The 12,057-nt window shown below is 32.5% G+C and overlaps 1 protein-coding gene across 4 annotated transcripts in view; it reads left to right on the top strand.

Annotated features, from left to right (window-relative positions):
* The first annotated feature begins 553 nt into the window (after positions 1 to 553).
* LOC149480786 (uncharacterized) overlaps positions 554 to 12,057 on the top strand; it is a 72,789-nt gene continuing 61,285 nt past the window's right edge. For 3 of the 4 annotated variants that reach the window (XM_089705728.1, XM_089705726.1, XM_089705725.1), the window contains exons 1-7: positions 554 to 713; positions 934 to 2,007; positions 2,483 to 3,138; positions 3,565 to 3,679; positions 4,045 to 4,188; positions 4,780 to 4,872; positions 6,645 to 6,704. In XM_089705728.1, coding sequence (XP_089561854.1) covers positions 669 to 713; positions 934 to 2,007; positions 2,483 to 3,138; positions 3,565 to 3,679; positions 4,045 to 4,188; positions 4,780 to 4,872; positions 6,645 to 6,704 — 2,187 coding nt within the window. In that variant the 5' untranslated portion in view covers positions 554 to 668. The remainder of the gene's footprint in view (positions 714 to 933; positions 2,008 to 2,482; positions 3,139 to 3,564; positions 3,680 to 4,044; positions 4,189 to 4,779; positions 4,873 to 6,644; positions 6,705 to 12,057) is intronic. The other variant, XM_089705727.1, reaches the window with a different exon arrangement.

The following is a 12,057-nucleotide window of genomic DNA, read 5'->3' as shown; positions in this document are numbered from 1 at the left end:
GTTTGACAGCTGACAACCAACTCGAATATTTTTCTGCGCACAACTGAGAGCAAGTTAGGTGATCTTACCTTACAAGTGACACGTGGGCCACGCCCACATCACACTTCTATCTACTTTACTGTTCTGTGTATGGTACAATTTGTTATAAATAGCAATAAAGATCTACAAATTTGAAAGTTGGGTGTTTTATTTTTTACTTACTTTTCTTTCATTTGATGTTTCAAATTCGTGATAGTGATTTTAAGAATTACATCCTTTTAATTATTGACCCTAACGAGCGATGCAATAAAAGGTACAGCCTACAGGCTGAAATTTTGACTTCGGCCGGTTCGAATCCCGCGTATGCCATGCACATTTCATATCAATACATTTAAAATGTGCCGTTAAAGTAATTTTTAATATTATATCATTTGGAACTAATTTTTAATATTATATATTTTAGTCAATATAATTTGCTTACTTCTTATTAATAATCAAAATTGCGCAAAATATATTATTTAATTAAAATGGATAAACATTGAATAGTGGCAACATTAATTTGCTGTCAATGGCGCTTGTGGTTGTGTATTGCGTTTGTATTTTGTTTGAAAAAAAGGTCGTCTTGACAACAGTATTTTAAAAATTGAAAACAAATTTGAACGATGATTTTATTATGAATTACACATATAATGGACGAAGTTCATAAAAGTCTACCTCAAAATCCAGAATCTAAAGTAAGTAATTGAACATCCATAACTTTAAATATAGTATCGGACTTGAAAGTATATTTTCGAAAATTTGAAATTATATCACAGGACTGACATAAAACTAACTGCAATACGTCGAGAAATGTTTTAATAAACTAAGTTAATACAGCTGAAACCACTGTTGTGTTAATTCCTAACTAGTCACGTTAATCTAGTACGAATAATTTATTACTTTGTGTATTTTTAGAATGTCCTTCCGGACGTCGTTCATTCTCAACAGATCACTGCTTTGGGGAGTGAAGAAAAACCCGATATAGACACGGGACAAAATAGACAGGTTTCGCAAGATACCTCAATAAACGTGGAAAGTGTGAGTGAGGCTGAGTCAATATCTGAACAAATTCCCTCCAAAATTGAATATTCCCTATCTGAAACGAATGTTGGTCATTCGCAGTCGAGCGATTTGTTGAAAGTAGATACAAATCATGAGAATATTTCTCACAGCGTCTCCCCTAACTTAGCAATATCTCACTCTCACAGTATAAGCCCCAGTGCTCAAGATGCAAAGCAAAGCACTTCTTGGAATATAGACTTAGACCCTTTGGATGTTCACATTAGTAATGAGAGCCCAGTGAACCTACCAGTATCATCTGACACATCTAAAGATGTACCACAACCAAAATCTGAATCACCAACATCTAGTGAGCAGGAAGAAATTGAATCTCCCAAAAGTGATTACATTGACTCATTAAATGACAATGGCAGTCAGAAATCTGCATCCAAAATTAATGAAATCCACATTGAAAATGCTACACATGAACAGGGTGAAACCATTGAAAAATCTAGTTCAGGATCTGATGAGATAATTAAATTAGATATTAGGGGAATGGGTGCTCCCAAATTTCCTTTAGAATCTGCCGAAATAATATTTGGCCCTCCACCTGAAGGGGTAGTTATGATGGGGCCCACGGTAGGACCTAATCCAATTTTTCCCATAGTGACACCTCAAGTTGACGCAGACACATTACAAATTGATGAAGTATTAGACAATAGAATAGCAGAGAATAAAGAAGCAGCTGTTATTGTTGAGGAAATTTTTGATGAAAAAGATATTCAAAGAACCTCTGAGAAGTCATTAAATTCGGACAGTAGTGAAAAGTTTGAGCAGGATGTTCTAGTAGAGGAATTGACAGTTGGCTGCGATGTGCGGGAGAAAAGAGAAGACGGGGCACAACCTAAATCATTTGCCCCTGAAGAGACCATGTCCTTTAGCACCATGACCACAGATTATAAGACTATTTGTGAAGAATACCATGTGAAGGTACTGCTTGCATGTGTGCTCTATTACTGTGTGTGCTTAATTTGGGTTGTGTTTGTGTGCTGCATACTAATTTTGCTATTGACACCCATCGCATGCTACATCTGCACATTATACATTTTACACTTTCACATTTTTAAAAGCTTGTCTAAATTTGTCTATTTCTAAGCATAGTTTGATTAAAGAAATAAAGTATGTGTTGCAATTTTTGTTTTGATTGTTTTTTTTTCTAGAAATACATTTCTGACATTTTTCTTCAAAATTAATCAGAAGGATGATAAATAATGAGTATTCTTGCTGTCATCAATTTATGATGAAAATCTTTGTAAAATTCAGTTTATCCCTGTGTTGTGAAGTCTGTTACATATTGTGTTTATTTGTATTATGATTAACAATGCCAGTCTGTACCATTATTGTTTTACCCTGCCTGCATTTTATTGTTTGTATGTGTTTATCAGCTTTCCATCTATAATTTCAGCTTGTGCAATTTGAAGAAGCTATAAGCCAGCGTGACCACCAAATTGAACAACTGAAAATCTCATTGCAGAGGTATCAGGAGCTGCATAATGCTGATCACTCAGATGATACCATAAAGGCACAGTTATCCGATTTTATGAAATACCAATCCATACTAAAAGATGACTCCACAAAATTTTTCTCAGCAGTCATGAGCGGTACTGGCTCTTTACCAAGTTCGAACGGAGAAAAAGACATGGACCGTGAAGAAATAACCGTGAATTACTCAAAATCTGACATACAATCTGCGTCTGAATCGGATGATTTTCAAACTGGCTTCGAAAATAAGGTGTCAATACTTTTAAATAAGTTTGAAGGCTTTATAGAAGATAATTTGCGTAATAAGTTACGCGAAAGTTTGATCCAAGTGCTATGTGACGAGATTGGTAAGATGCGGATGGAGTTTGACACGGACATAAGAGATCTCGAGAGCCAGATGCGACAAGACAAGCAATCGTACTCGGTTGAGACGCGACGTCTCAGAGAATTATTGAGTTCGGTTAAATCGGGCAATGCTGATATTGATGAAATGAAAAAGGAGCTGAGCATGAAGTATGACAAAGAAATGGAAAATTTGCGAATGTTTTTCGAAAAGAAATGCTCAGATATGGAAAGGAGGTAAGTTTATTTGCTATTTGGCGGTGATTTTATTGTAGCTACCATGAAAGTCTGTTAATCTGTTTTTGTTTATTATGCTGCTAGGACCAAAAGGTAAGTGAATAAGCTACGTAACTTTTGGTATAGATTAAACAAAAACTACTTTAGTAGTCAATTCACACCATATTAATAAATACGAAATAACAAATTTTTTCGTTTTCAAACTTAATTGGACAGAAAACTAAATTCACTCAAGCTAATCGATCACATTCGATACATACAATTTGAAACAACATTACTATTTATTTTGTAGAAAACAACTAGAAAATGTTTTTCTTCACAAACATTATTAATGGAGAAAACTTAAATTTACTTATTACGTAGTATATTATTATTAGTCTGTGTTATTACCATGTTATTTATTAGTATTATTAAACCAACTTCCAGCTATTCGGAGGAGGTATGGCGCGGCCGCCTGTGCGTGTCGCCGGGCTCGGAGGAGGAGGGCGCGGGGGACGCGCGCAGACGCACGCGATCCGCTGATCTCGCGCCCAGGATCGAGGTTAGCGTTACTGTCTGTACTAAGCCTTTCTTTTTTAGCCTATCTCTAGTCTTGTTAACTATAAATTCATATGATAAAGTGGCTACATTGTGTCCGTAAAGTTCTCTTGTTGAAGAAAGACAAACAAACATACTTACGCTTTTAAATTTCCCAAAATAAAACTTGTTAGCACTCCATCTTTCTGCAAATATTGTATTATACATTTTTAGCATTCTGTTAAGTTTAAAACTTTCAGAAAAAAAAAATCTGTAAGCTAATAGTATAATTTTAATTCATAGTACATATAAATTCTGTTGCTTTGCCTCACACATACAAATTCAAAAGTAGAAAAAGCACAAATTTATTCAGCTTTTATTTTATTCCAGACATCAACACCAATAGACTTCACTCAAAAACAATCTTATAAGAAAGTAGAACAGCAAATAGAAGAGTTGAAAGCAGAACATCTCGAGTATATAAACGAGCTGCAAGCCAGGCATAAAGAGGAGATTGCTTCACTTGAAGAACAGGTAAAAAATTGGTAAAAATATTGGCCAAGTTTAATATGCTATGAATAATGCACAATTTTGTCATAGTTTTAGTACTTGTTTTGCAATTAAATCACTTTTTTTTCCATTGAATCTCTTTAACGAAATAAAAAATAATTATTTTTCAAAAATAACTAACATGCATTGAAATTGTCATAATTAGACAAAATTTAAAGATGAAGGAGACCGGAAGGCATAGGCTTTCAAATAAAAAAAGAATCATATAAATCGGTTCATCCAAGAACTCACAAATACAGTTGATTGGGAAACCTCCTTTTTGGCCTATCCAATATGGTTCTAAAAGACTAAGAGCGTATACGCACTATGCGGGTAGCCGTCCGGCCGCAAGCACAATTATGTACGTAATATTCATTTCTATGCGCACTGCGATGCGGCTACCGCAGACCGCACAGTGCGCATAGAAATGAATATTACGTACATAATTGTGCTTGCGGTCAGCCGGACGGCTACCCGCATAGTGCGTATACGCTCTAACAACGTCTAATCTGTGAATCGTAACATGCAATTCATATACGGCATTAAAAACTAAAATATTCTAAATTCTACCCACAGATAACTCAATTAAAAGCACACATACAAACTGCAGAGAACACAGAAGCGAATGTGTCCGTGTACCAGCAAGATATAGATTTGGAATTGGAAAAGGTTAGTATATCAATATTTGTTATTCTGGCATCTCCCTTGCATTGTAATTATCCGCCTACCCGTGTGTTTTATTAACACAATAATTCATAAATACCTCCTCAAAAAATATAAAACTATATTAGTCAGTTCAATAAAGAAACGAATCTTCAATGGCGGCCAAAGCTGACTTTGACAGATGGTAGGATCATCAAAAAAGAAAATAAAAATAACGTAAATTGATAATTATTTTATTAATTATTTCAAATTGTTTGTTGACAAACTTTTTTGTTATTGTATTTGTGTATTTATATGAATTATCATATTTACGTATACAGAATGTAATAAAATCCCCATAATACTTGTAATAAGCCCATAAAACTGAACAACTTTTCCCAAAGAACATATTTTGTCAAATACCAATAAAACATTATTTACTTTCGCAAATGCATAATTGTCATTGTAAATTTATGATAAAAACTATTATAGGGAAAATCAAATACATTTTAGTGATTTTATTTTTCCATTTTTTTTTTGCATACCGTACGGCCGTGTGTGAGCGAGAGGGAATGATAAGCGCCGCCATTGAAGATTCGTTTCTTTAAAGAACTAACTAATACTTTGATATGTCTCAAAAATCTTCAGTAAAATTTTCAAATTTCGTTATTATATTTAATTGTTGAGATAACAATAAAAAATTACAATATCAAAAGTCAAAAGGCAGGATAATCTATCAGAAAATTATTACTTCTTTTTCCCTCGCTGTTTTTACTCTTGCTATTTCACTTTCCTTCTTTCTATCCTTTTTTTAAGTGCCATAATTTATTTAAAGTAACTTATCCAATATATCTTGTCAACAATATAATAAATGCATAATAATATTTATCAAAGTCTTATATATTAACTTTAAATGACAAATTAGTTTTAAAGTTATTCCCTTTGGCTACAAGGAAAGCATGAATTTTGCCCAAATTTTGAATTAACTCAACCCCTAAATGTATACAGATTTCATTTGTAAATACATACCACTTTTATTGAATTGGGACAACACTTACATAAAAATTCATTTTAACTTTGTATCAATATTTATTACAGGGTTGTCACAGTTCTACTATTTTGCTAAGTATATATTACGACACAAATAAACTGCTAGTGATCTCGTAGAAAAGAAAAATATTTTTTGTCATTTATATGCTTTGAAGAACATAATATCATCTTAGTATAATTCCTAAAAGTTAAAATTTAAATTATGTTTTATTTAATATGTAGATACTGAATTCCTGTTATTTGTGGTCGTAATATATACTTGTGAACCATTTTTTCCCTTGGTGTGTTGTTTAATGTATAATACATCGTATGGTTTGGGTACACGACAGTGGGGTGCTTTTAGCTTTTGATAAATATTCATCTGTTCTGGATTGCCTCTAAAAAAAATAATTTTTGAATCCTTTGATATAAAATGAGTGTTTCTAATAAATGAAAAAAGTTCTGATCTATCATCCACGAAAGTACTGAATATTAAATTTAGATAAATGCATTAGTAACCTGCTTATTCATTAAAAATACAGTTTTAACGTTTTTTAATGCTAATTCAACATTTTTTTTGCTACTTAAAAAAGTAAAATTCCAATCTTCCAAGTTATTCTCTCACCTCAAAAATATACAAAACCTAAAATCTATACAAAAAAACGCGCGACAACCGCGCGACAAACGCTCGACAAACGCTCGACTACCGCTCGACAACAGCGCCCCACTGTCGGTACACACGCATGCACTAACCGCTCGCTGCACGTCAGGCGCGGCGCGACGAGGCGGTGCGCCAGCAGGTGCTCGACCAGCTGCAGGAACAGCTGCAGGTATGGAACTGCTTTATATTTACATACTTGATTCTTTTCTTCTAGAACATTCTAGAATCCTCAATGGGTGTGAATGTTTGATGGAGTGAGTTGGGAAGAACTGTCTTGTAACATTATCATACACTAATATACTAGAGTAGATAATTTTTGAAACAAAAAAAAATCGCAGTCGGATGAAACCCATTAGAAAAGGAGGGGAATATGATAAAAATGTAAGGAAAAATAAATTACGGTCAATCCGAGTTCGGGAAGCGGGAGGGGGGAGCTTTTAAGAGAAAAAAATGGTTTCTCTCGATTTCCGACAAAACTACAAGTCCTATAGAAAAAAGTTCAATGGCAAAGTTATAGGTAATGAAAAGTTCTACAACTTTTATATTCACAATTTTTTCACATAACCTAAAAATTTAGGTGAAAAATTCAAAAAACCAAGTTTTTGGTCTTTTATTTCTATCTACTTCAAAATTTATTTTTTTTCTACGAAATTTGGTGGAAACTTACTTTATTATGTCCCAAATACACTGTAATTTATTTGATTGAAAATATTTATTTTTTCGCCTTATTTTGAATGGAATACCAAAAAAACAACCTAATTTTCAATCGAAAAGTCACCCGTCAAAATATCAGCTTTTTTCAAAAACTTGGGGTGCCTTTTATTCATTGAAATCTCTACTTTCATATGGTGTAAAAAAAATAAACACCACCATAGTAAATGTTCTCAGGAAATGCATACAAACAGTCTGAAAATTAGCTTTTACTAAATCAGGCACACTTCTCGAACTACCTGAAATGTTTTTATCGACATCATTTTGCTTTTGAATATGCTGTAAAATATTAAACTTAGAACAGATAATTATTTTTCTTTTGAAATATTACCGAAAAGCCGATACAAGAGAAGATATAGAGTTCAAGAAGTGTGCCTGATTTAGTAAAAGCTCATTATCACACTGTTTGTATGCATTTCCTGAGAACATTTACTATGGTGGTGTTTTTTTTTTTTTACACCATATGAAAGTAGAGATTTCAATGAATAAAAGGCACCCCAAGTTTTTGAAAAAAACTGATATTTTGACGGGTGACTTTTCGATTGAAAATTAGGTTGTTTTTAGGGTTCCGTAGCCAAAATGGCAAAAACGGAACCCTTATAGTTTCGTCATGTCCGTCTGTCCGTCTGTCCGTCTGTCCGTCTGTCACAGCCGATTTACTCGGAAACTATAAGTACTACAGTGATGAAATTTGATGGGAATATGTGTTGTATGAACCGCTACAAAAATATGACACTAAATAGTAAAAAAAAGAATTGGGGGTGGGGCCCCCCATACATGTAACTGAGGGATGAAATTTTTTTTTTCGATGTACATACCCGTGTGGGGTATCAATGGAAAGGTCTTTTAAAATGATATAAAGTTTTCTAAAAAACATTTTTCTTAAAGTGAACGGTTTTTGAGATATCAGCTCTCAAAGTCGTAAAAAGTATGTCCCCCCCCCTCTATTTTTATAACTACGGGGTATAAAATTCTAAAAAAAATAGAGGTGATGCATGCTAATTAACTCTTTCAACGATTTTTGGTTTGATCAAAGTATCTCTTATAGTTTTTGAGATAGGTTGATTTAACTGTAATTTATTATATTTGCTGCTACGGAACCCTTTGTGCGCGAGCCCGACTCGCACTTGGCCGGTTTTTTTGGTATAATTTCAAAATAAGGCGAAAAAATAAATATTTTCAATCAAATAAATTACAGTGTATTTGGGACATAATAAAGTAAGTTTCCACCAAATTTCGTAGAAAAAAAATAAATTTTGAAGTAGATAGAAATAAAAGACCAAAAACTTGGTTTTTTGAATTTTTCACCTAAATTTTTAGGTTATGTGAAAAAATTGTGAATACAAAAGTTGTAGAACTTTTAATTACCTATAACTTTGCCATTGAACTTTTTTCTATAGGACTTGTAGTTTTGTCGGAAATCGAGAGAAACCATTTTTTTCTCTTAAAAGCTCCCCCCTCCCGCTTCCCGAACTCGGATTGACCGTAATTTATTTTTCTTTACATTTTTATCATATTCCCCTCCTTTTCTAATGGGTTTCATCCGACTGCGATTTTTTTTATCTTTTCATTATTTTCAAAGGCTTCTACCCCAGTCTATAAAGCCCTATAGAGTCATAAATGTGTATAAAGAAAAACGCTTATAAAAAATCCTATTTGCTACAGTTGCGATTTATGACTTACGACATGCGATTTAGTTCTTCTTACCTTTACTCTTGTTTGATCCTCAACAGAGCGAAGTTCTTATTTATTATTTTTGACAAATTGGGAACTCGTGGGTATCTATAACACGCTTTAAAATACATTTTTCTTGTCGTTACATTTTTTGTATTGTAAGGTAACGACAAATCTTTAAACATTTTTCATAAAATATAAGTACCTTTTAAATTGTTATTAATTTGCAACTTAAATTTTATTCATGTAAATTATAATAGACATAAATAGCTTATAGACAATTTTTATGATTCGTTCGCTTTATTTTCTTTTCTAATGTTTATATTGCCCCTAAAAATTTAGTAAGCATTCTATTGAGCATATTATGTAATTTATAATAGATTGAATAATTTTGTTTTTTATAATATCCATTCTATTTCTTGTACTTTTCCAGTTCTAATACTCTTCTCTTTGTTTCTCCTTTACGAATTCTCTTTTACGTCCTAGTTGTCGTTTTTAAAATAATAATTTTAAGCCCTAGTAAAACATTCTGTCCACAAATACCTAAATAACATTTTTTTATAAATTACAATTATTTCCAATATGTATTTACATATTTTCCTCTTCAATAATTTAATTTGCATCTGGATAAATTGATAAAATTAGATTTATTTGATCGTAAATATTATCCCACAGTTAAGAAAAATATATACTCCATTGAAAAGTTACATTTGGGGTTGCATTTTTTAGAGGACGCAATTTTATTTTTTTGATGTGTAGGGGGGGTCAGTATGAAGCTATCAACAAGTTTGTGGGGTCGCCACCCTTGTCCCACGGCCGCCATCTTGAAAATAGCGGTTGATATGGTTTTTACGATATATCTCTTAAACTATTTATTTGATGAAAAACATTGAGTAACATTATTTGTTGCAAATTAAATTCTCTACAACTTTGGTCCAGTAACTTTTTGTCATAGAACTATAAATAAAAAAGTTATAAGTGAAAATGTTCAGAAATTAGAGATATTTATATTTTTCAATAAAACTTTTTTTTCTAATTTTACGAAGAAATGATATCAGACCATTTTTGTAGATTGTTTTTCGAGGAACAACTTTTATATACAACATTTTGTCATTAAGTAAATAGCTAAGGTTTTACAGCGCTCCGAAGTGAGTACTAATTTTCAGTATACTTATATTATGTGTGTAAATAATAATTTGTCATCAGTAATTGTTTTTTTTGTTATTATAATATTTTTAATAATTAATTTTGCAATATTATTAATAATTAATTATTGAATCTTTTCCCCACCACCCAGGAGATAGAGTCTAGAAGCGCGTTTTTTTTACGTCGAAAAGCTGGGCTGAAATGTTCTGCAGTGTGCTTCCATTGTTGTGGAGTCTGGGAAAAGAGCCAATAGCCAATATATTATGTATAGTTACTACTGAAAAATAGTACCCACTTCTGAGCGCTGTAAAACCTTAGCTATTGACGTAATGAAAAAATGTTGTATATAAAAGTTGTTCCTCGAAAAACAATCTACAAAAATGGTCTTATATCATTTCTTCGTAAAATTATAAAAAAAAGTTTTATTGAAAAATATAAACATCTCTAATTTCTGAACATTTTCGCTTATAACTTTTTTATTTATAGTTCTACGACAAAAAGTTACTGGACCAAAGTTGTAGATAATTTAATTTGCAACAAATAATGTGAACAATATTTTTTTATCAAATAAATAAAGAGATATATCGTTAAAACCATTCCAACCGCTATTTTCAAGATGGCGGCCGTGGGACAAGGGTGGCGACTCCACAAACTTGGTTTTAGCTTAACACTGACCCCCCCTACATATCAAAAAAACAAAATTGCGTCCTCTAAAAAATGCGAGGTTAGGCCTAAAAAATGTAACATTTCAATGAACTAATAAGCATAGACGTAATTCATAATGTAACGAAGTATTATGCCAAAAGCACATGCCAGTCTTTTAAAATGGAATCGCGATTCGCGATTTATATTTCTTGTGGGAATTGCCTAGTGTCTATTATAATATCGTTTGGTAAGCGGTTGAAATAGAATGGATTTAAATGTTTTATTTCCTTGATCAGATGGATGGAAGTATGATTGAATTTTACGACTTTGTTTGAATCTTAAATTCGGCGATCCATGTGCTCTGTGACTGACCGTGTGACTGTCATGGACAAGCTTAGTCTACGTTTTCATATTATGAACTTTATAAATTTATTTTTATACGGATTGCGAATTTTGTATATGTGTGTATTGTGGACAATATGAAAATGTTAAAAGATAATCTAGCGGTGGGCTCAAGTCAACCAGACAATAACTATTTTTTTTACTAAAAAAAATAATCTTTTTTTATATTTGATTCAAATGTAAAATTGTAGACTTTATTCTATTAAATTGTAGTGAGCCAGAAACGATTTCATGGTTATAAATATTTGTTTAATTACGGTGGCCAATATAGTTATTAATGTTATTATACCGATATCCTGTAAAATTTTAGTGCACCTCATTCATATGTTGTTGGCAAAGATTCGTAGAACTTTGACAATTATTAACTTTGCAGATCGTCAAACCCGGAAATCTTAAGAGATGCCAAGTGTATGTGGGTCGCGTTTGCTAATTTGTTTATCTAGTCTAGTCCGATTTAACTGAGCCACCTCGAGTTTATAGTTATTTTAACTGATCTTGATATGCCAGTTTTATGGACCTAGTTTCCTATGCTTTATTTTTGCTTGTAATTCTAACTCAAGTGACGTTATTTTTATTTAGGAACATCTTCCATGTTTAAAGGATCCATTTCATTTCAATGTACATTTTCATTGACTTTCAGATTTAGATTTTTTGTACCCTTTACTTTCGTATGACCCACCAGTTTCTTCACTTATAAAGTTTACCTGTTGAAATATTGTGGCGTAATCATTAGCCTCTTCCATAACCAACATACGCATTAAAAGCCACTGACACCAGCTTCTATAATACGTTTAGTCTTTATTTTATTCAACCATTGTTGGCCAAACGCCAATCATAAAAGCACAACCAGAAAGTCGAGGTTCTTTACTACACAACTAGAGCAAGGTCCGTGGTTGTTGTGACTATTACGTTTTGTCCGCAACTGATTTGCCGCGCTTTTTTGA

The sequence above is a fragment of the Colias philodice genome, chromosome 17 (assembly GCF_061535455.1).
Source record: "Colias philodice isolate Cphi_HAF_F1 chromosome 17, ilColPhil1 Martin Lab GWU primary, whole genome shotgun sequence".
Lineage (NCBI taxonomy): Eukaryota > Metazoa > Arthropoda > Insecta > Lepidoptera > Pieridae > Colias > Colias philodice.
The sequence above is the reverse complement of the archived record's forward strand: the minus strand, read 5'-3'. Positions and strand labels throughout refer to the sequence as shown.